General features: G+C 43.1%; 2 protein-coding genes across 4 annotated transcripts in view; one reads left to right on the top strand and one right to left on the bottom strand.

The window, feature by feature from the left end:
• LOC134794358 (protein phosphatase 1 regulatory subunit 14B) overlaps positions 1–22811 on the bottom strand; it is a 27975-nt gene extending 5164 nt beyond the window's left edge. The window contains exons 1-4 of one of the 3 annotated variants that reach the window (XM_063766159.1): positions 22665–22811; positions 3942–4079; positions 1609–1734; positions 964–1062 (exon numbers count right to left, since the gene is read on the bottom strand). In XM_063766159.1, the coding sequence (XP_063622229.1) occupies positions 964–1062; positions 1609–1734; positions 3942–4079; positions 22665–22694 (393 nt within the window). In that variant the 5' untranslated portion in view covers positions 22695–22811. Of the gene's footprint in view, positions 1–963; positions 1063–1608; positions 1735–3422; positions 3549–3941; positions 4080–22664 lie in introns of those variants that run through there. The other 2 variants (XM_063766168.1, XM_063766174.1) reach the window with 2 other exon arrangements.
• Positions 22787–27902, top strand: part of LOC134806114 (protein enabled homolog) — a 24378-nt gene continuing 19262 nt past the window's right edge. Inside the window, exons 1-2 of the mRNA XM_063779395.1 lie at positions 22787–23128; positions 25642–26246. Of these exons, the coding sequence (XP_063635465.1) occupies positions 22892–23128; positions 25642–26246 (842 nt within the window). The 5' untranslated portion in view covers positions 22787–22891. The remainder of the gene's footprint in view (positions 23129–25641; positions 26247–27902) is intronic.

Genomic DNA, 27902 nt, shown 5'->3' with positions numbered 1-27902 from the left:
AATTTCGTGACAATTGTAGTGTTTCTTGTGACAATTGTCAGAAACCTCGCAGGAGAAATATCTGTTTTTATCCGATATAATAAAGTTTTTTTTAATAATACAATGATGGTGGCAAACAGGAATACGGCCCGCCCGATGGTAAGCGGTAACCGTAGCCCATGGATGCCTGTGACGTCAGCAACAGTGATTTTACAATTCGCCGCACCTGTCACGTTGGTGAAACAGGGGCCTGATTATGATACGTTATGACTAAAGTTCTTTAGTGAATAACATTGTCCGTGACACATGACGTCAGCGTTACGTTACGCGTTACGCTGTATCGAGTTTATTATTTTTTCCCCACCTCAAAAAGTGCTCAGCGCCGCTAAAGAAGTTTTCACTTCAAAAAAACACCCTATAAAAGCGAGAACAAATAGGAAAACGTCCAAGAGCTCGTCCACATCCACCTCTACCTGACATAAGTGTAGGGCTTATGTAGAGTGTAGAGCAACCACTGACCGCGAGGTGCGCGTGCCGCATCTCGTCCGACATGTTGAGGAGTTGGTCCACTACTGCTGTAAGTGTAGAGCCATATGTAGAGCAACAACTGACCGCGAGGTGCGCGCGCCGCAGCTCGTCCGACATGTTGAGGAATAGGTCCACTCCTGCTGTAAGTGTAGAGCCATATGTAGAGCAACAACTGACCGCGAGGTGCGCGCGCCGCAGCTCGTCCGACATGTTGAGGAGTTGGTCCACTCCTGCTGTAAGTGTAGAGCCATATGTAGAGCAACCACTGACCGCGAGGTGCGCGCGCCGCAGCTCGTCCGACATGTTGAGGAGTTGGTCCACTCCTGCTGTAAGTGTAGAGCCATATGTAGAGCAACAACTGACCGCGAGGTGCGCGCGCCGCAGCTCGTCCGACATGTTGAGGAGTTGGTCCACTCCTGCTGTAAGTGTAGAGCCATATGTAGAGCAACAACTGACCGCGAGGTGCGCGCGCCGCAGCTCGTCCGAGTCCATGTCGAGGAGCTCATCGACGTCCACCTCCACCTCCGCGGCGCCCGCCGCCGCCGCTGTCTCCTTCTGAAATACAAAGAAGAAGGAATGGACAAAAGAATGCAGAAGGCACAACCTATATTCCGCCTAATAAGTGGATTGCCAAAGACGTCAACTGACGCGCGCGGCTAGTACAGCCCATATCGACCTGCGTACATTTCGACAAGGTTTACGATGACTTTGATGAGTTAATTAGTATCTTAGTTACTTCCAAAGTATCCTTATTATAGATATAATTTGTAACTACATAACCATTACGTAGGCGATAAAACAACTTGTAATAGATATGTATCGACCGATTCTAGCAATTCTAGAGTTCGTCAGTCTGTAATATGGCGATTAGCCAGTTTCAATGTTTAGCAGTAACGCTTTGTTAATCGCCATATTACAAGTACGGTCACTACACCAGGATTTGCGAGATAAACTCGTGCTAAAAAAATTTTTTGCCAGGCCTCCCCTGCCTTTGTGAACTTGGTACGTTTCGTGGGCCGAATAGGCAGGCGGGTAGGCTTTTGGGCCGGATCCATCCGGCGGGCCGTAGTTTGGGCATAAATGTTTATGTGTGACAGTTACCGGCACATCGTAGAGCTTCTGCAACTCGTCGTAGAGCCACATCTCGACGGCGAGCCGCTTGCGGATCAGCGCCATCTGGTGGGAGCCATATTTGGCTGTCAGGAACTTCTCACGCCGCTCCTTCACCTGCACAAACAGACGTATTTAGCATTAGGCAAATTCATCGATCACTACAAATGATGAAACTTTCTTTATTAATTATCAACAGGCTGAGCTGAACAGGTGATTTCTCAGTCACGGATATAGGGGAGAGTAAGAGAATTGGAAACACTTAACTTCGAACGCTCTAAAAAGATATAAAAAAATCGGACAAGTGCGAGTCGGACTCGCCCACCGAAGGTTCCGTACTTTTTAGTTTTGTTGTTATAGCGGAAACAGAAATACATCATCTGTGAAAATTTCAACTGCTATCACGGTTCATGAGATACAGCCTGGTGACAGACGGACGGACAGCGGAGTCTTAGTAACAGGGTCCCGTTTTTACCCTTTGGGTACGGAACCCTAATAATGTCAAAAAACCGAGCTGATTTTCATGCAAACCGTTAGTTTGTTTATCTGTCTATCTGAAACCGTATGGGTAATGAGGAGGCAAACTGACATTTTATCACGCCAGGTGGCGCCTCCATAACCTAATTGCCAAGGCCCCAACGTTGTCTGTTCTCTTTGACGGCGCAGCAACTAGTATCATCGCAGGTACAGGCTACATTATAAGGCTCAGTTATAAGGATTCACGGCCCTAGCTAACTTGTTGTAATTTTAAATACATAATATTAAATAACTTTCCTAAATTACACTTTCATTTCTTTCCTATCTCTTTCTAACTCTACATGCGACGCTAAACGTCACAACGTAGGCACACGAAGGCCTCTTTATGTTTGTTTTAAACATACTAAAGATTTTTTTGTGCAATTGGAAGTACTATATAATATATCTCACTGTTCTCAATTATCCGCCATTACCAAATCCCCACTCTCCCCTATGTGCTCAAAAAAAAGCATCTATGTCTTTCATTAGTTCATTACTTTCTACTTTTATCTATAAAAAAAATGTGAAGGCTTTTGGCCGAGTAATTATTGGAATAGTGTTAGGTATTCAATATATTCAACTCCTAGCGAAAAGGCCATCCCCAAAACTATTATGTCAAGATATTCGGGCTTTTATATAATATTGGCCGTTTTTTATATAAGTAATAAGAATAACATTTTTACAACTTTACTTCGACGCCTGAAATGATAGATGACTACAAAACTAGAGTAGGGATCGAACAAACGCTCGAATAATAACGGCCGCGGCCCTAAAAGCCAATGCGGGTTTAGAAGCAGGTACAACATTTTTTTCTGCTATAATATTAATCATCCATGGACGTTTTATTTATTTGTTTCGTGTCGATTACGGCCGGGTGTCCGCCGATATCGATTCCAGTTAATAATGTGTGGCGTGTCACGGGCTCACGGCCGCGCACCAGCACCACAGACACGAGCGTTCTTCATTCGTCCTTGCTGCCCATTGTCCTTCAAAAGACAAACCAAAGATAATTTAAACTGTAGGTATTTTGGTTCGGTGACGATTAGTGCCAGCAAGTCTTTCACATGGAAATTGAGATGTTCAATGTAAATACTCAACTCATCTGAACAGCTCTACTGTGTTTCGTGCTGCCGGACTTTCAAAACAAAATTTGGATGACATGTCATGCTCGCGCCCATGCGCGTCATAAATAGTTATAATAAAACCAGTAAAAAAAAAATGTAGCTGTGTGTGTGTGTGTGTGTGTGTGTGTGTGTGTGTGTGTGTGTGTGTGTGTGGTGTGTAAGTACCTCGCCCTTGTCGCTGAAGTTGACGTGCAGGCCGGACCGAGCCGGGGAGCGCTCGGGCGGCGGCGCGCGGCGGGCGGGCGCGGCCGCGATGCCGGCCTCCATGCCGCACGGTGTGTGTGTGTGTGTGTGTGTGTGTGTGTGTGTGTGTGTGGTGTGTAAGTACCTCGCCCTTGTCGCTGAAGTTGACGTGCAGGCCGGACCGAGCCGGGGAGCGCTCGGGCGGCGGCGCGCGGCGGGCGGGCGCGGCCGCGATGCCGGCCTCCATGCCGCACGGTGTGTGTATGTGTGTGTGTGTGTGTGTGTGTGTGTGTGTGTGTGTGTGTGTGTGTGTGTGTGTGTGTGTGTGTGTGTGTGTGTGTGTGTGTAGTGTGTACGTACCTCGCCCTTGTCGCTGAAGTTGACGTGCAGGCCGGAGCGAGCGCTCGGGCGGCGGCGGCCCCCATGCCACACGGTGTGTGTGTGTGTGTGTGTGTGTGTGTGTGTGTGTGTGTGTGTGTGTGTGTGTGTGTGTGTACGTACCTCGCCCTTGTCGCTGAAGTTGACGTGCAGGCCGGAGCGAGCCGGGGAGCGCTCGGGCGGCGGCGCGCGGCGGGCGGGCGCGGCCGCGACGCCGGCCTCCATGCCGCACGGCGCGGCTCCCGCGCCGGCTCCCGTCCTCTGCAACACAGACACATGCTGTTACAAACAGTAAAGATTTGAGAAGCCCGCGCCTTCTTAGGGGGTTATCACACTGATAGTAGGTCAAGGAATACAAGAGGAAGACGTCGCTAGACGAAGTACCTTAGGATGAAGGTATTTAATGTGTCTTGCCTGCGCTCACGAGTCAGAAACTTGTGCTCTCAGCCTCTCACTTAAAGAGTGCTTCATAAACTGAACGTGGTGCAAAGGGCTATGGAGTGAGCCATATTTATTAACTCACATTTATAGACGGGTCTATCGCCATATTTATTAGGGAAAGTAGAGTTAGTAGTTAGGGAGAGCAAAGTTATAACCAGTAGTTATTATCCCAAACAGTGAAATCCGACGCCATGTGAAAGTATAACTTTTTGTTTCTTATAGACTGTCACTCACAGTAGTAATTTTCGACCGGCGATCCTTCATCGACGTCTATTAGCATGCACAAGAGTCACAAAACATGTGTTATCTACATATGTGCAAGTAATTAAACGGATGAAGGGATTCACCGCGCGTTGCGCAACCGTGAATACCGATACCGCGATCCCATTAGCTCGCCTCGCCTCGCAGGCATTCCACGTTCACCGTTGCATTACATAGGACAAACCAGTATCATGTGTGGTCTCTGATTACACATAGTCATTGTGGAACACGAGTTCATACTAATGTCAGAAGTGAATACTCAACTAAAGATGGGACGCAGAACGCAGGCAACGCAGCGGTCGCGATGTTTATAAGCTACGCTCGCGACACATTTTTAAACGAGTTGAAAAAAACCGGACAAGTGCGAGTCGGACTCGCCCACCCAGGGGTTCCGTACTTTTTAGTATTCGTTGTTATAGCGGCATCGGCAACAGAAATACATCATCTGTGAAAATTTCAACTGCCTAGCTATCACGGTTCATGAGATACAGCCTGGTGACAGACGGACGGACGGACGGACCGTCTCCGTCCGTCCGTCCGTCCGTTCCGTTTTTACCCTTTGGGTACGGAACCCTAAAAAAAGGAGGAGGGTATCAATTCGACCGTATTTTTTTTTGGTATGTATGTTACCTCATAACTTCGTCATTGGTGAACCGATTCAGAAAAATATTTTTTTGTTTGAAAGTAAGTTCCAAGTTGGTCCCGTTTTTATCAAATCCTAGTTCTGATGATGGGATCCATGACGAATCCAGGGAACTCCTCGAATCTTATAGGCATACATATATAGCGATTGATGTGTTTTCATCACAGGCCCACTTGCACCATCCCACTAACCCGGGGTTATGCGTTTAAACCGTTTACTCAGTGTCAACTTGTACTGGTAACCATGGAAACACCAGGTTTAACTGGTTAACCCCGGGTTAGTGGAATTGTGCAAGTGGGCCTAAAGCAAGTATTTACGTTCAGAAAAAGTGACATTTAATTAAATGGAACTGCTGATGATGGTGAAAACGGAACTCTTTAACGATGCATAGTTCACTTTGGCCATTTGTCCTCTTGGTTAAGTTTACTAAGCCAGTAATTAAGATTTATAAAGAACATTTTTATCAAGCTTTAGTCTGATGATGGATTCCATGAGGGATTGAGGGAATTCCTCAAATCTTATAAGCATACATACAGCGATTTTTGTATTTTCATCAACAAACTGAGCATGTACCTACAGTTAAAAAGTGCCATTTGATAAAGTGGAACTGCTGGTAAAGACTTGAAGTCGGTTTTACTTTTTTTTTTAATTAATTTTGTGTTGTTTCTTTATAAATACCTACCGCGCGCTGTTGTGTCCAGATTTAAGGGGTTTTCGGGTGGATAGCTTGCACGGTCTTATATCTTATGAAACACGCAAGATATTGAGAAATTAGACATTGATTATGTCTGCGATTAAGTTTCTAATTGGGTTATTCATTCCAAAGTACGAAGTTTGTTAATTTAATACATATTTCCTTAAATCACGGTTCTTTTCGCAGTCCTGCATGAGCGTCCGCTACGTAAATACATATCTGTCTTTGAGTATAATAGGTTTTACCTATTGACCGATCGTTAGTGAAGGTCTACATTTCAGCTAGGGCAAAAATGCTTTCCTATGTCCGGATGTTCTCCTCTACAGATCGCAATTCTCCACCGATTCTCGTGAAATTTTGTAAGCACGATCAGGTTCGATGATTGAATAGATTTTTTTGTCAGTTTTCGGTTTATCAAAATGGCGGAGCCATACATTTATTGCATATTGAGTTTAGTTCACATTTACTGCCCATATGAATCAACCTGTAGGTAGGAAGGTATGTCCAGTCCAGAGTAACTGAGAGTCCAGTAGTTGAGTATACCCACGTTTTGCTTCTAGCGGTAATTTACCTACAGGAATGATTTTATGTATTTATGTAATCTCATCCTTATCACAGGGAGTATATTTTATTCGTGGAATCGGTGTTTACGTCCGGCACCTCGTACTACATATGGGGCTATTCATAAATTACGTCATTTCAAATTAGGGGGGGGGGGGTCTGGACATCGGATGACGGTAGCATGAAGTAGGAGGAAATGGGGTCATTTAAGCATGATTTTTGGATGATTATAGGGGGGGGGGGGTCAAAAATCGTCAAAAATCGATGACGTAATTTATGGACAGCCCCTATGTAGCAGTTTTGACACAAGCCGCTATATTTACACCGTGTGACGTCACACGCAGATTCCGAGTAAACTGATATTCGGCTAGCCTGAATAATAATGAACAAAATAACCGCCGAAAAAAAACTAAAAGGAAATAAAAAAACCGGCACTAACACGAAACGAGTCGACCAACAAAAACAATAGCACACTGAAAAGAAAAAAATAATTATTTTGTCTTCAATAACGCAAGTGAATACCTATGAACTATGTATATACATACTTCTGAAATCAATCACACAAATCTGCGTATTTATATATTTACAATCTGTTATTTTTGGAGTCGGTGCAGGTGCTTCACTAAGGTGCTCAAGTTTGTTTGAGGCTGGCACCGACTCCAAAAATAACAGATTGTAAATATATAAATACGCAGATTTGTGTGATTGATTTCAGAAGTATGTATATACATAGTTCATAGGTATTCACTTGCGTTTTTATTTTATAATTTTCTGTGGCTATAATTTATACAAATTATTACATGCTTAATTTTTGATTACTTTTAAAATAGCTACCTACCTTGCTTTAGCTATTAACTGTTATATTAATAATCCTACTTTAACTATTATTTTGTTCTGTAATATAAATAAATTGTATATAAAAATGTAATATAAACAACCCTTAAGGTTGGATTTTTTTTTCCAAATTTATATGGGACCAACTTCGGGGTATACCCTTTCCAATAAAAAAATAATTATCAAAATCGAACATCTCTGTAAAAAGTTATGCGTGGTCATACATAAAAAAAAATATATATATATACGCGTCGACTTGAGAACCTCCTCCGTTTTTTTTTTTCGTCGGATGAAAATTATAACAGAACGTCACGGGATTCTTGTTTAGGGGTGACACATCATGAGTGAATCGCACGTTTTTTAAATTGATATAAGTGCCTTGTTAGTGCAAAACACACGGGTCTTATTGAAAGTCGCTTATACATATATTAAAATGCATGCATATGGTGATTCAAGATTCCTCTCTCCCAACTTTTCCTAATGGGAAGTCAACATGGTGGTTGTGTTTATTTTTTATATTGTTACTTGTGTTATTCTTGTTTGTTTTATGTATATGTGTGTGTATGTGTAGTGTGTGTGTGTTGTTATTGTGGCAAGCAAATATTTATCAATATTATATTTACGACGATATAATAACATAATAATTATATCAGTTAATACCAGACCAGTAGGGTCAAAGTCAAAAATATATGTATATCGTAAAATTCGTAAATCAGGCATTTCTTCTAAATACGGCAAGCCACAACGTAATATTGAACTTAAGTCGTGGAATGTGCTAAGCTCGTTAAAGATTATACTAAGTAGTGTATGTGTAGATAAGATAACGCTATTGGAAAGTGGACCAAATCTACATAGAAGCTGAGAATGCAACCGGGACGCGAGGATGAAAGATAACAGAAATATGTAGATGTTACGTTTCTTACGGGAGTGTGGGTAATAGTTTTAGATAAACGGGGAATAATGTGAAAAAACTTAATAAACCCACATTTTGTAATTTGAACCCTTATATGTGTAGTCGTAACTCTCGCAAGAAAGAAGTACCCCTACTCTTGTGTGTGATAATCACACGATTGTCGACAGGCAGGAATGAAAACTTTTGACTTAAAAAAATCTGTTTATGACCACAAATTATATATGACACAGCAACAGGAGCTTTGACTTCGCATTATTCCCACGGAATTCAGATCAGATACCTACATAATATATTCTGAATGTAACTTTATGTATGAAAAGTATCCGCGAGGCTGCAACGAAACGGACATTATGATTTGGCAATGAATTAGCTTTGAAGTCAGAAATAAGCCTGATCTCACGTCACGGAGCTAATGAAACATAATGTACTCGCAGAACCGTTTAAACTCGTCACGTCACACTGCTAGTTTGTTCCGGTTGCTCCCGCTGTATCGTTATACTCAACGTTATACTCAACTCAACGACTTGAACTATGCCTGTTGGCAAGAAACAAAGGAAGGGTCGTTTGAAAGCGGCCGGAGGTGAAGTGTTTGGCTGGGAGGCTGGGACGGGAACAAAAGACTCCTGTGTCCCGCCGCAGACGTTGAAAGCTGCATCTATTCCTAAACACTTCTCTACTGGTCGGTAAGGCAGAAAGATTGAGATTCGTATGAAATCCATACGCAATGGGAGATCAAACTCGTTGGTCCACAGTTCAGTCAGCATAGTGAATGTTCCTCTGATGACTTTTTATTCCCGTTAAAAATAAACGCCGTCTGAAATATTCCGGACTTCCTCGTTGTTGCTTTTGGTATTCTTTGGTAACTCTTTCAGTAAACGGAAACCGTTTTTCGGCCAGTCAGTGTTTCGCTCGATGTCACGTGCTCGTTTTAGGATCAATGAAATCTACCAACATAATTTAGGATATTCCTTTGTGATTAGAGTCCTTTAGAGTACTTTCTCAATAGAATCTTGCTTTAAAATTAGGAAAGGAGAAAATGGAGTTTACTATACTGGGACTTGCCATAAAAATATTGTTTACGAAAGTGATTTGGGACAATGGAGACCAAATCAAATGCTCAAGTACCTAGGTGAAGTAGGTATTGACCAATCAATGAAGCTATCATTGACTTACGTTCATCGAGGAGTTTGTCACATTACGGACGGTGTGATGGCAGGGTCATAATATCCTAATTCATCTTATATATTTTAGTTCAACAGTAGTAGGTAGGTACTCAATATCGAACGAGCGAGCGAAGCGAACGAAGTTCTTACATTCGACTTGGGACACGCGGCTGGCTAGGGGCACGTCCCGGCATTTCGATGTTTTTAAGCTGAACTATCAGAGGATAGTTTGATACTCAAGAACTTAAGTAAATTTGTTCTAATTTAAATGAAATTGGGTAAACGTGTAGTTGAGGGCAATAAAATTTAGTCATTAAATTATGAGCAGGCTCGATCAAGGGGTTATTGAGCTAGAGGAGCTTAGAAGGCTAAAAAGCTATTTGTGAGGGGTCTTACTATTCTGGTCATCTTTTTGCAAGAAAATATGGTCGAGTTTGGTATCAAATGAAAGTGCTCGGCTTGCACTTTTATAATATTGTTTTAAAAAATTTACCACTTTGAAATAATTAGCAAGATAAAAATAAACATAATTGACCGAAGCGAAGCGAAGGTCTACGTTTTGACTAGGGCATTTTGCTTTCGTATGTCCGGATGTTCTCCTCTACAGGTCGCAATTCTTAACCGATTCTCGTGAAATTTTGTGACCGAATTTTATGACTAAATAAAATTTTTTTGTCAATCCGGTTTTTGGAAATTTTTAAAAATGGCGGAGTCGTGATACCTGCCGCCTAAACAAATAGTCGTATCGATATCATAAGACTTTTTTCTTTTTGAGACATGTTTACAGAGTTAATAGCAAAAAATGCAGAAAAAAATTATCGCTGGTTTAGGCGGTATTTAGATATTTAATTTTAACTAATTTTAATTTGAGAAGGAGTAGCTAAATTTCGTCAACCCATCTAAGAACTATTTGGCTCAGTTTGTAAACGTTCGCTTTTTCTGTTTGCACAGGGGGTCTGGGTTCGATCCCCAGTAATTGTATGCTGGGATATTATAACTTTTTGTATTTTTTTTACACATAAATTTCGTATTGTTTTTCTTTAATTTACTATACATATTTAAAGCTCTTAGCACCATGTTATTTCAAGCTCTGCTCGCGAGGTCTACAGCTCACAGAGCCACTAGTATAGGTATTTGACATTTGTCAGGATATATTTCGGCTTACCACAGATACAGTATCAGTTAAGGGCTCCACAGACCTTGTAATATATCCACGCGATTTTTGATCCATTGCCGTCTATAGTGGGACATAAAATAGTAGAAATTAAATAAAAAGGAACTCTAAAATTTCCATACTATAGTCGGTCAAACAAGTTTGTCAGTAGAAAAAGGCGCGATATTCAAATTTTCTATGGGACGATAACCCTTCGCGCCTACATTTTTTATCCGCTTTTTTCTACTGACGGAAATGGCTTGACAGACTATAAATTGTTGCCATGTGTAAGCATTTTATATCAAAAATGTGACAGCTACGTAGAAAGTGGCGCCCTCATTTATTAACCGACTTCCAAATCTCAAAAGGAGGAGATTCGATTGTGATTTTTTTTATGTTTGTTACTCCATATCTCCGTCATTACTGGACCGATTTTGAAAATTATTTTTTGATTGTATGTATATGCATACAGATTGGTCCCGTTTTGTCAAAACCCAGTTCTGATGATGGGATCCATGAGGAATCGAGGGAACTCCTCAAATCTTAAAGGCATACATATAGTGATTTATGTGTTCAAAAAAGTGACATTTGATGAAGTGGAACTGCTGATGATGATCAGATCGGACCTCTTTAATGAAGCATAGTTCACGTTTGGCGATTTTTCCTCTCCGTTGTGTTTGTTAAGCAAGTTAAGTTTTTGAGCCACGTCTTTGTCAAGCTCGAGTTCTGATGATGGGATCCATGAGGAATCGAAGGAACTCCTCAAATCTTAAAGGCATGCGTATAGAGATTTTTGTATTTTCATCAGAAAATCAAGCATTTTCATTAAAAACTGTCGCATTTGATGAAGTGGAACTGCTGATGATGATCAGAACGGAACTCTTCAACGACGCATAGTTCATGTTTGGCGATTTGTCCCCTTCGTTATGTTTGTTAAGCAAGTTAAGTTTTTAAGCCACATTTTTGCCAAGCTCGAGGTCTGATGATGGTATCCATGAGGAATCGAGGGAACTCCTCAAATCTTAAAGGCATGCGTATAGAGATTTTTGTATTTTCATCAGAAAATCAAGAATTTACATTTAAAACTGTCGCATTTGATGAAGTGGAATTGCTGATGATGATTAGAACAGAACTGTTCAATGACTACACGTTTGGCGATTTCGAATTTCGATTTTGACGGAGCTGGCCCTGGAGCCAGACCTGACCCGGATCCAGGCTCTTATCTAGACCTGAACCCGGACTTGGACCTGGACTTGGACCTGGACCAAGACCTAGGCCTGGACCTCGACCTGGACCTGGTCCTGGACCCGGAACTGGACCCGGACCCGGACTCGGACCCGGACTCGGACCTTGACCCGGAAAACCACTGATACCTAAGCTAAATAAACCACTATGATTACCTACCATAAAATGTAGGTATAAAGTATAATGCTGCCAAACTTACACCGCACCGCACGCGCCGTTAAGTGGGTTATGTTAGGTTTCGCGGTTTGAACTGCGATCCTCACAGAATCGAAAAAAGTGGGTTAGGTTAGGTTCGAACTGCAATCCACGTGAGGCTAAAACTGCGACCCACCCTTACAGAAACGAACTGCTACCTTCTAGAAAAGTGGGTGGTTTTACCTCCCTTTCTACATAGTGCACCATCTATATACAATAATCTTTCACCGGCCCCCATAGAAGTCGGTTTTTTTTTCTTGAAAATTATTTTCTACTATTTTATGTCGAACTATACGAGTAAGTAGGTGCAATAAAGTCAATCGCTCTGTATAATTTTTGGCAAACCGCGAGTTCTCAGTTCGGGGCGAACTATACTAGTTTAATTACACAAACGGGTCTACCGCGATATAATTTCATTGTTTTTACCTTTAATTCCGACGTTTCAGCTGAGTTGCACCAGCTGTGGTCACGGAAAGACTGACGTCCCAACAAATGTCAACGGAGATATTCATAAAACACCACTAAATTAACCGAGTAGGTACATGGCATGTGGCGGCACGGACCCCGACCCGACCCCATAAAGGTAGGAGACGAAGTTGTCGTGAAAATGAATAAATTCAAATACCTTGGGACCTTGGTGCACGAATCGGGTGAAATCGATCACGACGTCCAAGCCCGAATTAGCGCTGCTTGGGCAAAATGGCGAGAAGTAACCGGTGTCCTCTGCGACCCCAGGATACCGGTGAAGCTAAAGGGCCTTGTGTACAAGAGGTTCATCCGACCAGTCCTACTATATGGTAGCGAGACCTGGCTTGTGCTCAGAAGGCATGTCCAGCAGCTTCACGTCACGAAGATGAAAATGTTGCGATGGATGTGTGGCGTGACGCGACTAGATCGCATACGTAACGAACAGATCCATGGCAGCCTCGGAATCCGTGACGTAGCGGATAAGCTGCAGGAAAGTCGCCTCCGATGGTATGGCCATATACGCCGCAGACCGGTAGATTACATCGGAAATAGATGCCTCAACCTCACTGTCCAAGGCCCTAGAAGCGCTGGCTGGACGCCGTGACAGCGGATGTGGAAGAGATCAATCTCACACCTGAGAGCTGAGGATGCCGAAGACCGGGTAAAGTGGAGAAGATTGAGCAGGAAAGCGGACCCTGGCGCTAGGCCGGGAAAACGCTAGGTTGAAGAAGAAGAGTAGTACTCATTGAAATACTTCGTGATCGGGTTTCATCGGTATACCTATTACTGTAATATTTGCCAAAATCAGAAAATAGAATCGTGTTTGAGATATAGGTACAGAGAAACACATTATAATCGGGTTTCATCGGTATACCTATTACTGTAATATTTGCCAAAATCAGAAAATAGAATCGTGTTTGAGATATAGGTACAGAGAAACACATTATTGTCTTACATTTTACTTCCATCCGACATCCGATATCGGATCGGGCAATATGAAAACGTTCTTAGTCAATATCCGGCACGTATAGCTTCTTTCGTTTCTCGACCTTTGGCTGTATAGCTCTTGATCTATTTTCGATTATATATACATACCTACATCCATATACCAATTGAGCAATGTTTTGGAGAAATAATAAAGACTAATTAGTGGCTTTAAATCTGAAATTGATCCTTTAGCAAGCATCTACCAGGAATACCGGGATATAGGATAATTAGGATACTTGATATTCTACAGAACGTTAATTAATAGGTACCATAATACAATCAGCATCCTCGCAACACTACTTAGTAGATTCATTGTCTGTCAGATCGCATAGCGCCCATCTCTGTGACTGTTGGAACACACCGAGGTCGGCCTCGGGGATTACAAGTGTTATATAGTTTGTTAATTAACAGCAACGTGACATAAACACTCCGTTTCAAAGATGGAATTCAACCTTCAACATCGGCAAAAAAACTGCACCTTCACTAAAACAAACGATTAATTAATTTCCGACCTTACAATTAATGTTCTGACATTTTTCAAATGCGCGCTCGGTTTTGGTTATAATTCCTACAATCCTGCAATTCCTACCGTGAACATCCAAATTTCGTTATTGGCCTCAGTTTCCTAAATAGTTCGTGGCCTAAATTTCGATTTCTGCGGTAGGCTCTCACTCAGGACAGGAGAGGCAGATAACGAGCAGATTTTACTTTACCGTGTTCGCGGTAGGTAGAGGTTCCTGTAATTTAGGATGAGTCGTCACTGCCTGCAGGCCTCAGACAAAGATGCCTCCTTATGAATCACGAGCAGGCATGGCTCATTTCTCGTGTTACTAAACACGGTGAAAGAAACGTCTGCGGCCGTAATGTTTACAGTACGAATGCTAGTATGTGATACGCCGCAAGGGACTGTTTTGATATTATGACACATCATTGTGATTATAATTACAATAGTTACATAGGTACATTAACTACAGTAGAGAGAGATAGGCCGAATATGGACTTTGCCAAATACGAATATTCGGTTCAGATCATACCGAACCGAATATTCGGTTGGGCTAAAACTGCCTAAAACGCTGAAAACAAGGTCATACAGGTCCGCCATTTGCACTCTGCAAGTGTTTTTGACCCTTCCCCTCTGGACCAGCCTGGAATGATTTGAAAAAAAAAACCGGGCAAGTGCGAGTCGGACTCGCGCACGAAGGGTTCCGTACTATAATGCAAAAAAAAAGCAAAAAAAAAACGGTCACCCATCCAAGTACTGACCACTCCCGACGTTGCTTAACTTTGGTCAAAAATCACGTTTGTTGTATGGGAGCCCCATTTAAAACGGACGGACGGACGGACGGACAGCGAAGTCTTAGTAATAGGGTCCCGTTTTACCCTTTGGGTACGGAACCCTAAAAACGGAACCGCCACATTCCTGACCGGCCTGACCGCGAAGTGCACCCGCGCCAGCTAGCGGAATTTGTTTATTCGGTAAATATTTGGCAGTTCGAACCGAATTTATTCGGCCGAATACGAACATTGAAAAATATGAGGAATACCTAATAATTACCGAATATTCGGCCCATCTCTTAACTACAGTGTATAATGACTATTACGCAGTTTTACGCAGCTAATTAGAAATGAGTTTTTACATTAATTAGGAAACAAACAATGTTTGCTGTTTCCTTCCGCAATCTCGTTAGGAATAGGAAAATCCAAAAATATCTCATAATTAACTTGTGATTTTTTTGTCTTGTTAACGCAAGTCTAATGACACATAGGTATAGTGTGTAGCTTTCTAACAGAGCCCGACGGCTAATCCTATTGTCTATGTTGGCCCGCAGGTTTGCGCGATGCAGTAAGGAAGTAAAAATTACTTTGTTTAAGGCGTTTGCCAGTCTTTTTATTCGTGCTGCCTGTGGGTGGACTATACTCAGCGGGCAGTCAGTGCCTTAAGGGTGCAATATAATAACACGCTCAGGATGCTGTTGGGACTGCCCAGGTACTGCAGCGCATCGGGCATGTTTGCGGAAGCGCGAGTAGACGGCTTCCATGCCATTGTTCGGAAGCGGGTCGCCTCCATCATGCGCCGTGTGCGTGAGAGTAACAACGGCATTCTGAGTGTGATTGCTAGCAGTTTGGACTCCCCCATAGCGAGACACTGGAATATTAGTTTGCATGTAAATAATTGACTGAATTTTAACTATTATTATTGTTTATTTTGTGTTTATAATTCTAAAATGTACCTTTTTTGTGTAAGACTGAATACTTACTTTAATTTTTAATTTTAATAATTTTTAAGTGTTCCTATTTATTGATTTTTTTTATTGTGTACGTAATTTTAATTATTTTAATTTAATATGGATCATTTGTCATCTGCAATAAAGATTTTTTTTTTATTACTAGCCTATTTGCGTGTCCCACTGCCGGGCAAAGGCCTCTCCCCTTAATTTCCACGACTCCCGATTTGGTGCTTCCTCCGGCCAGTTGTTCAGGAAGCTGTCCAGGTCATCTCGCCATCTCCGTTTGGGCCTACCGCGGCCACGTCCCTCTACCGGCATCCACTTGGTGGCTAAGCTAGCCCACCTCTCCGGATGCATGCGGTAGACGTGACCGGCCCAGTCCCACTTGAGCCTAGCGGTTTTTTCGCCTACGTCAGCAGTGCGGGTTTTAGAGCGCAGCGTGGTGTTTCTTATGCGATCAGTTACTTTGACACCTAGAATACTGCGCTCCATGGCGCGTTGGCAAACCTTTAGTTTGGACTTCTGAATCTCTGTGAGTGACCAAGTTTGAGCGCCGTAGGTTAGAACAGGCAGAATACACATGTCAACGAGTTTGCGCTTCAGTGACAATGGAAGGTCGCCCTTCATGGACCAGTAGCTCTTCCAGGCATTTTGAACACGGCGCTCAACTTCCTTGTCTTGCCTGTTGCTGAAAAAGACTAGCTGGCCCAAGTAGATGTACTCGTCAACATAGTGTATGATCTGCCCGTCCACCTCGACACTATTACGTTCCTTGCTATTGGTCATCACTTGAGTCTTTGCGCGATTCATTTGAAGTCCAACCTGAAGGCTTGCGTTGCTCAGGTCTTGGAGCATTTGCTGTAGTTCTACTGCAGAAGGGGCAAAGAGAACAATGTCGTCGGCGAAACGAAGATTTGATAGCCTTCTGTCACCGACGACTATTCCCCTAGCCTCCCAGGAAACCGCCAGGCTCTTGAAAACTTCTTCGAGGGTGCTTGTGAATAGTTTAGGAGACAGCGGATCACCCTGTTTAACACCTCGTTGTATAGGGAACGTCGGACCGGAGTGCTGAAGTTTTATATCGGCGGTGCTGTTGCTGTAAAAATAAATAAAGCAATAAAGAATTGAATATGAATATTGTTAAGTAAAACCGCTCGTGCCACGTGCCACAACCACCTGCATAAAAAATCGTTCGTTCACTTTACCCAGGTAATTGAATTACAACTCCTATGGAAATTGCAATAAGATTCAAAATGAACTAATGGATAAGTATTTTTGTTACGATGTGTGTGGTCCGTTCAACTCGCGGGCGCTCTGTACTTCGGTTACTGAGTGCCGGCGCGGCGAGTCGAACGCTACAGAACCAGTCTAAAATGTCGTGTCATCGAGATGCGAAGGCGCGTTATCGGAGAGCGCACCTACACTGGTTTTTGAGCGTTGGACTAGCCCGCGCTCAGGTGCCAAATAGAATAATTAAGTCCCTCTTTGCAGGTAAGTAGCACGTCCGGTTTTACTTAACAATAGGATTAGCCGTCGGGCCCTATTAGAAACCTACAAACTATAGGTAATACGTGAACACCTCTAGGTATAGTACGTAGGTAGGTAACTTACCTCTGTTACCTTGTCTTTTACAGATGTACCTAGTTATCTTGGTGGAATTTTCAGACCAAAACCGACCCAAAGAAGATAAACAGACGAAGACACGAAAACTTAGACGCCTACTTATGATGGTGACTTCCACACAGCTTGGAATGCGGGACGCGCTCGCTTGGCTCACGGTCGCCTGTGCTTTGTCTTATCTTATCAGCAGCTTGGCAATCAGCGCGTACTGACACCGAGGAAGGTTGGCGCCGGCCAAGCAGAGATAATACTAAATTATTTAGGTATGTAACTACATAAGGACCTGTTCAACAATCAACCACTGCTAAATCTTAGGACACCAAAGAAATATTGCCGAGCGTCACAGACCAACTTTTCTGTGCCGATCGTGGACAAATTAAGGGCGAAATCATCGAAATAGACTAAAAAGATGAAGAAGAAAGACCTATCTATTCTGTCTCCACGAATTTCTTAAATAAATCTACAGTAAGTAGGTGCAGGCAGCATTAGATAGCTTTTATAAGGTAGCAAAGAGATCGTAACATCTCCCTCCACTCTTGTGGTCTCTGTGGCAATAAAATAAGGTAAGGACAGCGTATTATTAGGTAGGTAGGTAGGTATATTTGGCTAATTGCGCTGCTACTATTAACTATTAGGTAGGTACAGGTACCTATTTCATGCTGACTGTCTTTTGAAATGTGTGGATTGGATTGAAGCAAACGGATTGGACATGGATGGGTGAGTGCGCCGTGTCGCAACTCGGATGCTCGCTTCCTGCCACCAATCCTTGACTGCCCAATCTACCCAACCACTGGCATGTCTCTAATCCACGCATCCGATGTACTCTACTGCCCATTAATTACTAAGATCAGACTTACGATTAAAGATCAGGAAACTTGATACAGAAGTTTGGCAAACAAAGCCCTTATTAGGTTAACGATATCTCATTACCGACGTAGGCACCTTGTGCTAATTAGATAAGCCATAATCTGATTAATCACCGTGAAATAAATAACCAAAAACGCGCTGTGGGACCACCGCGGAGCACCGAACATCCGACCGTTTCTTGACCCTACAATCCCTTCATTATTAAGGTTATAGAAGTTCGGTGCAATACCTAACCGGCCTAAACGAGTTACTATACTTACAATACAGAGGATGCACCGATGCACTAGCGTTTTGTTGTTCAAGCTACAATGCTTTAAGTTAAGATGCGAGCGGGCCGCGCGGATAACATCCATGACATCAATTATTGCAGTTACGTACAGAATAAAGCGCATAGGTGATTGTTTATAGTAGGTAAGTTCACAAATAGGAAGACACAAAGGGTGATAATCGCAAGTTCGTTGATTAGAATCACCGTTATTCGGTATTCAAATGAGCCGAGGCTAGGAGGAGAACGTTCCGCGCCGCTCATCTCCTGATCCGTACCTCGGAGTCCGCGGTCAGTGCCCCCGGCGCGCCGGCCAGCGCCCGCAACTCCACAGGCTCGCTGAACAAAGCACACACACAAGAAATGAAGCACACGCGACTTTATTTATGTTTACTAGGAGTTATTGGCTATCGTTGAGCACAACACAGCGGGAGACGACACAATACATGCGATACGTAGCTCGCGCGGGTTTCGACTACTGCTGCGGTGCGGTGCGGGCGGTGCGGCTGCGGTGCGATGGTGGGATGGGTCAAGATGGCGGCCGGGGCGCGCGGGGCGGGGGCGCTCAGCTGACGCGGGGGCGGATTCCTCGAGGAGTCGGTTGGCGGTAGCCCCCGCGTATCTTATCGCCGCGTAAACACGCGGCACTTCAATCAATCCATTAAAACTATTAAAAGATTTGCGATTCGGAAGAATGACTTGCGCGATGTTTGCACAAGCGCTAACGGATGATCATCAAATCATCATGATCAATGATCATGACCTAAAGATTTATAAGAAATTGTTTTGGGACTTGTGAAATGTGCAGTGTTTATTTTATTTATATCGCTCCAGTATAGGGTCCGATTTCACGAAAAAGTGCGATCACCTTATATCTCGGAAAGTTGTGAAGATATGATATTAAAAAAATAGGCTCAAAAGACGCATAATCACGAGAGCTGTAAGGTGCAAAAATAATTATTCGAGAAAGTCAAAAACGAAAAAGTTATGGTCGAAATAGTGAAAATAAAATTAATTTTTTTCCGAATTTTTGATTTTGGTGCTCGATAATTTGGAAACTAAGAATGATATCAAAAATTTAAGAAAAACGGCTCTGGACAATTTAGTCAGCTACAATTTGAGCCTAAAACAAAGACCATCGGGTTAAGGGTTTGCCCTGTAGCCTAACCTTAAAATAGTCAAAAAGTCAGAACGCACTATTCGACAATCTATGTGTCGCAGTAATATAGATAAAGCCGTTATATAGTTATAACCCTAGGGATATAATTATATGACGTAACATAGTTATATGAAAGCGATTCATTACTATCTTACTAGGTATATAACTATAATACGTCTTTAGTTTAGTGATATAGTTATATTACTATATAGTTCGACTAGGTTACTCAAAACTTAACTCTCGCTAGATGGCGCCACTTTCGCAAAATTTCAGGTTTTATTTTTTTGTGGAATGGTCTTGGTATTTGTATACTTAAAAGTATGTTTAGCGCACTCTTTAAGTAAATATTGAACTATTAAAATAAACATTGAATACTTCATTGTGCAAAACCCACCCTTTTAATTCGACGGAGTGTTGCTGTTACGCTTTTTCCTACTATTACTCACTCATGCAAACAGTGTTTCTGTGATCCTTGTAGTAGACAATTTCACACCACGTAAGTATTTTGCAATAGCGTTGCGGTATGTTCGTGGAAATACGTGCAAGAGGATTGGGGTTCAAAACTGGTGCGAGTAGGTAATTTCTTTTTGTTTATTTTTGTCTTTTTGTGCTATCTTACCTTTAAACGAGCAATTATTATATATATATTTTTATGTATATATTTGGATGATATCAGAAACGTACGGCTCTAACGATTTCATTGAAATTTGCTATAAGGGGTTGGATCTCTTAGCTAGGTCTGATCTGTGAGAAAACGCGCATTTTTGAGTTTTTATACGTTTTCTAAGCTTTGGTCGGTCTCCCAGATATTCAATATCTTCTTCCTCGCGTGGGGTCCGCTTGGCAACTAATCCCAGAATTGGCATGGGCACTAGTTTTTACGAAAGCGACTGCTCTGACCTTCCAACCCAGAGAGTAAACTTATTGGGATTAGTCCGGTTTCCTCACATTGTTTTCTTTCACCGAAAAATAGGTATCGGTATATAAATAGGTTCCGATAAATAGGTATCAAATGATAATTCGTACAAAAGTTCCGAAAAATCATTGGTACGAGCCGGGGTTAGAACCCGCGACCTCCGGATTGCAAGTCACACGCGCTTTCCGCTAGGCCACCAGCGCTTCCCCCAGATATTCAGTATTATCAGCTAGCACAGATAGACATGAAAAAAAAATGAAAAAGCGTTTATTGGTTACAATATTGTGTATAACAAATTATGGTTGGAATCTCCAAGTAAGTAAAATTATACTTGTGGCAGGAGATCCCGCTCTTCCTACCAAAGTTACATACAAAGTAACCGAAAATATACTTAAATGAATCTTGGCGAAGACATGGCGAAACTATAAGGGTTTCTAGGTGACTACGAAACCTTTAAATGGCGCGGAGTTCAAAATTTTTACGGGAGTTCAACCAGTTTAGCGCTCACATTTCCTGTCTTATTCTACTGTTAGAATTACCAGACTAAAACGAAAACTCTAATATGTATTGCCATCTCGATTAATAAATTAGGTAGGTCAGGTATATAGAATAGGTACAAGGACGGCGTAGTGAGACAGAAATCAGAAAGCCGGCGCGTCGACGCCGACGCCGACGTCGCCACGGGTGGCTGGCTGAGGCGGCCGGCGCCGGCGTCCGGACCAGGGTGGTTCTTGTCTCGGCGGGACGATCTTGGCCGGGACGCCGGTCGACGGCCGGGAGCCCCAGACGGTCGCTGAACCCGCCCGGATATCGCACCGTCTGCGTCTGGAGCGGGACCCCTCTAACATGACATGACGGTGCAGATGAATACACCTGTCTGTCTACAATCTACAATTCGACGCTCAATTTTTTACTGTTACTTGTTACCTACCTAACATAACACGGCGAGTTCTTCACACGACTACGGCAAATTCAAAACAAAAAGGCTTAATATTTGAGCAGTTTTTTTATATAATTGGTAATAAATAATGAATAATCATGACCTTATAGACGAAATTGCGTTTTTGGGAATACCCACTCAATTAATATGCAGTGTGACGATTGTGAAGAACAAAAACAAAGCCTCTTACTTTTTTAAACCGTTAATTTTTTTTTAAAGTGACATATATACCTCAATTACTTACCTACTTAATATTGCGATTGTACAACATGATAAAGTACCTGCCGAACCGATACTATACCTACCTACCTAAGCTTTAGGACGCCAATCTAAGCTTGAAACAGAACCTATTGAAACAAATGCGGAATGAAATCTTATCTTATGGTAATGTGACAACACGCCGTGTCGTATAGCTTTTCTCATTCAACTCGAGCCGAATTGCTGGTCGTCAATCACCTTTACTGTTATTGTGACGACCCCATTAGGGCCTCGAAGCTTTCTCGAGGCCTATCCAATCCACTATTTACGTGAACCTTTAATGCCTACTCGTCACAGTCATGTTCATCATTGGTAACACAATATATAAAGTAGTTATACCTATGTAGGCTATGTACCTACATTATGTAAAAACACAAATTTTCGTTTATTACCTACTAAAAGATAGGTATTAGGTACCTACCTACTTGAAGAATAGTTAAACCGTCACTGGAATGGATACTAACTTTTATGACTTATGTTATGACAGTAGGTAATAGGTACCATTGTAAGCAGGGGCGTATTTTGAAATTTGGCGCTCCGGGCCAATACGTTTCGCCGCCCCAGAAGTCAAGGAAGAAAACAAAATGCAATCCGCCAGGGTCGGCATATGCCGCCCCCGGGGGTTGGCGCCCCGGGCCATGGCCCGGATGGCCCTAGGGTAAATACGCCCCTGATTATAAGATAAATTCAACAAAACAAAACGACATTTTTAAACAAAAGGCCATGTTATGTAAACGTTAAACACTTACAAAATATATTTAATAAATATATTTACTTACACGCGACTTTCATCCTCGTGTTTTGTTAATTTTAAGATAAAAGCGAGACGATATGACGGGCAGAACAGCATTTAGGTTCCAAGCTTTCAGAACGACTATTGGGTTGGGCCGGGCCGGCAGATTCCGAGAAACTACTTCAACATACCTTCACGCCCTGCTTACTAACTAGACTAACTTGATGGACTTTAAGAACGCGTCGCTGGCAGGACGGCCGTGTCGGAGGACCATCGGAACTCGAGACTCGAAGGGTACTCACGTTGCTCCTGAACTTGAAAAACAGCGACATGAGCACTAGGCGCGGGCGGGGCCGTCGGGTCAGGCCGGCGTCGCGCCGACACTGCCGCCGCTACCGCCGCCGCGCACGCGCGGTATCGACCCGCGTATTCACTTGCCACTGTTCCGAGAAACGCTCCGCAGCTAGGTTAAGCCAATCCGAAAAAATAGCTAGATGATAGTTCCGTTAAAAGTTCCTACGCGTTAGAGATGTGGCCGTTGTCGGCGTTGGCGTTGTCGGCGCTGCTGGCGGTGTCGGCGCGCGAGCTGGACCCGGCGGCGTGCGCGGCGCGCTTCGACGTGCAGCGCGACAAGATCATCCGCACGGAGGAGTCGCGCGAGATGGGCGCGCGCTACTTGGCCGAGCTGGACGTGGGCGCGCGCCAGGAGTGCCTGCGGCTCTGCTGCGAGACCGACGCCTGTGACGTCTTCGTCTACGAGGAGAAGGTAATACCGTCAACACGCATTAACAAAACATTATTATGTGGATTTCAATTTCACATCATCTCTTAGTTGTGCTTTTGTTTTGGTTCGAATGGACAAGGTACACAATGAGGAGGAAGTAGGTAGGTAGTCTTCCAGTCATATCAAAATACTACGAGATATAACTCGCGAACGTTCTACAAATCTATGATTATGCATGGCGTTTGACAATTCGTAATGGGGGGTGAAACTCAAATATGCTAAACAAAACCAGCGTGAGAGTGGATTGCTTATGTGAAATATCGCTATACCTAATGCCAAACGACATTCCTTTTAAATCTGGAAAAGTTAATATAAGGATTTAAGGATTTTAGGATTTGCTGCGTAGGTACCTATTTTAAATCTACATTTAAGGTCACTGTGGCGAAGTCCGGCATACTTTATTTTTTTTCGACTTTGGAGTGATCTAGTTCCGTTAATTATTCACCTATGTTACTGCTTGTAATCGCATACGATGAAGAATTTAATAATTAATAGTTTAGCCTTAGTGACAGATCATTTCAATCACAAATTAAGCAAAAACAATGGCATTTTTTAAAATTCGGCGAGTAGACGGACTTCCCGTGCAGTTTAAGGGAAGTCCGTCTAGTTATGATATCAGCCAATCTATGGGTGCGTATATGTTCGTAGTTAAATTCCTAAAAAGAACGGATCAAGACAATGAAAAGTGTATTTTAAACTTGTTAATATACGGTTCAGATTCGAAATAAACACCATTTTTCTAAAACAAAGGCAAGTCCGGCATATACTACCAAAATGGGGTGGTAAACCTTTTTTGGCAAATAATTAAACATATATTATTTTTTTGATTTCCGAAATAAAAGATCAATAGTAATTTTAAAATGAATTATAATCGTTTCTTTTAATTTACTGAGATCAAAATTTAATAAAGTAACATCATGCGCAAAGTCAGGAGGATTTTTTGATACCTTATCAAATCGTTATAATATTAAAGTCGCAAAAACAGTTGGTAATCTCTGATTTAACGAAAGTCCGGCATATGACGGACTTGCCTTGAACATAATAGACGGACTTTCCAACTTAGTCAAATTTTAATATGATAAATTGTGGAACTTATAATTACAAAACTAAGCTAATTTCTGATATTTTAAAAATAGAATAAAGACAACTGGTTCTTATGCTACCTACGTAGTTACTTTCTGATGCACAATCTTTTCGGAAACTATTTTTAACAATTTTTTTTCGAACGGCTGTCGCACTATGACTTCGAGTTCAAAACAGGAAATGACTTGTTGAGGCGGATTGCTCTGAAGTTGGTTGTCACAGCGCCATCTGTTTTACAGTGACGGAACTAGCGCGAAAAACTGGTTAATCGACTGGACTCCAAAGTCGCATACGCCTTCAAATTCAAAAGTTATAACGTGTTGACGGACTTGCCTTGTAGACGGACTTGCCCACAGTGACCTTAACCCTTTTTTTAAGATTGAGACCTTGAGATTCATTTTAAGTATAGATACTTATTTAGGTAAAGTAAATGTATTTAAAGTAAAGTCGTACTTATTTGGAAGCCCGCATCGCCCGCTGACGTGGAATGCGGGTTACTGAAGCTCCAATTGATTGATAACAAATTGAAATCAATAGTGTCTTTATCTGGTTGGAGAGCCTATCTGGTGTAGAGATACAAAATCGGCTCTACTCAATTATGATGAGATCTCGATAACAATTTCAATGGCACTTCATGAATGTCAACAATGTGGACAAAGGATATAAACAGGTGCATACTGCATATGTATATAGTTATTTACCCGGATGGCTGAGAATACTAAATTTAAAACGATATGATAAACCACAATAGTTACTTATTTGAAAACTTTAGGTTAGTACTCAGTTTGTACAAAGGTCTTTGGGGTAGGTACTACATATACTACATACCAATAATGTAAGCCGACTTGAAAACTTTCCTAAAGTACAATAGCTATTTTAAAGTTTGTTAATAAAATAGTATGTTGACCAAATTGTAAACGGTAGAATTTTTATTTAAATTATTTAATTTGTTGACTACATAACAGTATAATTACTTTGCCCACCTTTATTTGAAACTATTATTCCATGGGCAACCAATTAATATCTATAGTCTGTATCTTTAGGTATTTAAATAAAAGTAAACAAACAATTTGTAAAAGTTCGGGTAGTCATAACATTTATTGGTTAACCAACCAAATACAAAACCGCCTGAATCAGCCACTGAACGGCTTCACTTTAACCTACATTATTTGATCATGTAATGTTTTCATCTACCCTCAACTGGCGTGACGAGCCATTTGAGGGTAGATTTTGGTTACTTTTATTTTAATACCTAAAGATACAGAGTATAAGAATTATCTATCGAAACAAGCTATTTAATATTCCTCCTAACTCAAGTTTCCCACGAGCATTGATGCGCTGTCTGGCCGTTGGCAGCAACCATTCCTTTTTAGTTAAGTCTGAATGTATGTATGTATTGAATCTGTGTACAGAGCCCGGGCAGCTGCTACCTGTTCGCGTGCGGGCCGCCCGAGGACTTTCGCTGCAAGTTCACTGCGCACGGCAACTTCAGCAGCGGCGTGCTGGCCGTAGCCCGCCGCCGAGCCGAGCAGCAGGACCGGGCGCTGTTAGAACAACACGAGCGCGCGCTGGCTAGTCTCAGGTACAAGGTCACTGCGCACGGCAACTTCAGCAGCGGCGTGCTGGCCGTAGCCCGCCGCCGAGCCGAGCAGCAGGACCGAGCGCTGTTAGAACAACACGAGCGCGCGCTGGCTAGTCTCAGGTACAAGTTCACCGCACACGGGAACTTCAGCAGCGACGTGCTGGCCGTAGCTCGCCGCCGAGCCGAGCAGCAGGACCGAGCGCTGTTAGAACAACACGAGCGTGCGCTGGCTAGTCTCAGGTACAAGTTCACTGCGCACGGCAACTTCAGCAGCGGCGTGCTGGCCGTAGCCCGCCGCCGAGCCGAGCAGCAGGACCGAGCGCTGTTAGAACAACACGAGCGTGCGCTGGCTAGTCTCAGGTACAAGTTCACTGCGCACGGCAACTTCAGCAGCGGCGTGCTGGCCGTAGCCCGCAGCCGAGCCGAGCAGCAGGAGTAGCAGGACCGAGCGCTGTTATTAGAACAACACGAGCGCGTGCTGGCTAGTCTCAGGTACAAGTTCACTCCGCACGGCAACTTCAGCTGCAGCGGCGTGCTGGCCGTAGCCCGCCGCCGAGTTCAACCAGCACGAGCAAGATCTAGCGGGCTAGCCAAAATGAATTGTTAATAGAAAACGCCCATCGACACTTAAATAATGTATGGAAATAGTCACGCGACTTTTCGAAGCATCTAGCTGCCATCTCGATATTCCCGATACATTTTGACATTGGAAATGTCTTTTCGTTCGCTCCAGTATAGGGTCCGATTTCACGAAAAAGTGCGATCCCCTTATATCTCGGAAAGTTGTGAAGATATGATATTAAAAATAGGCTCAAAAGAATCACGAGAGCTGTAAGGTGCAAAGTTATGGTCGAAATAGTGAAAATAAAATTATTTTTGACATTGGAAATGTCTTTTCGTTCGCTCCAGTATACGGTCCGATTTCACGAAAAAGTGCGATCCCCTTATATCTCGGAAAGTTGTGAAGATATGATATTAAAAAATAGGCTCAAAACACGCATAATCACGAGAGCTGTAAGGTGCAAAAATAATTATTCGAGAAAGTCAAAAACAAAAAAAGTTATGGTCGAAATAGTGAAAATAAAATTCAATTTTTTCCGAATTTTTGATTTTGGTGCTCGATAATTTGGAAACGAAGAATGATATCACAAATTTGAGAAAAACGGCTCTGGACAATTTAGTCAGCTACAATTTGAGCCTAAAACAAAGACGATCGGGTTAAGGGTTTGCCCTGTAGCCTAACCTTAAAATAGTCAAAAAGTCAGAACGATATTTTTCACAGGACATTTATGACTTCATGTTTCGCAGAGTTCGTTATCGGTGTTTGTTGTGAATTATCGGGATTATGACGGCAGAATAACACTTGCACTGCGTGGGCTTTCAAAATCGCTGCAGATTTTTCTTGGTCTAACTCTATCTATCCTGTTTGAGACGGGCGTAGATAAAGCACTATTCGACAATCTATGCATTCTTGTGGTGGTGGAAATAGAAATAGAGATAGAGGCAGAGGCAGAGGCAGAGGTAGAGGCAGAGGCAGAGGCAGAGGCAGAGGCAGAGGCAGAGGCAGAGGCAGAGGCAGAGGCAGAGGCAGAGGCAGAGGCAGAGGCAGAGGCAGAGGCAGAGGCAGAGGCAGAGGCAGAGGCAGAGGCAGAGGCAGAGGCAGAGGCAGAGGCAGAGGCAGAGGCAGAGGCAGAGGCAGAGGCAGAGGCAGAGGCAGAGGCAGAGGCAGAGGCAGAGGCAGAGGCAGAGGCAGAGGCAGAGGCAGAGGCAGAGGCAGAGGCAGAGGCAGAGGCAGAGGCAGAGGCAGAGGCAGAGGCAGAGGCAGAGGCAGAGGCAGAGGCAGAGGCAGAGGGAGAGGGAGAGGGAGAGGGAGAGGGAGAGGGAGAGGGAGAGGGAGAGGGAGAGGGAGAGGGAGAGGGAGAGGGAGAGGGAGAGGGAGAGGGAGAGGGAGAGGGAGAGGGAGAGGGAGAGGGAGAGGGAGAGGGAGAGGGAGAGGGAGAGGGAGAGGGAGAGGGAGAGGGAGAGGGAGAGGGAGAGGGAGAGGGAGAGGGAGAGGGAGAGGGAGAGGGAGAGGGAGAGGGAGAGGGAGAG

Source organism: Cydia splendana, chromosome 1, assembly GCF_910591565.1.
Source record: "Cydia splendana chromosome 1, ilCydSple1.2, whole genome shotgun sequence".
NCBI classification, from domain to species: Eukaryota; Metazoa; Arthropoda; class Insecta; order Lepidoptera; family Tortricidae; genus Cydia; species Cydia splendana.
This window is presented reverse-complemented; position numbering and strand designations above follow the sequence as displayed.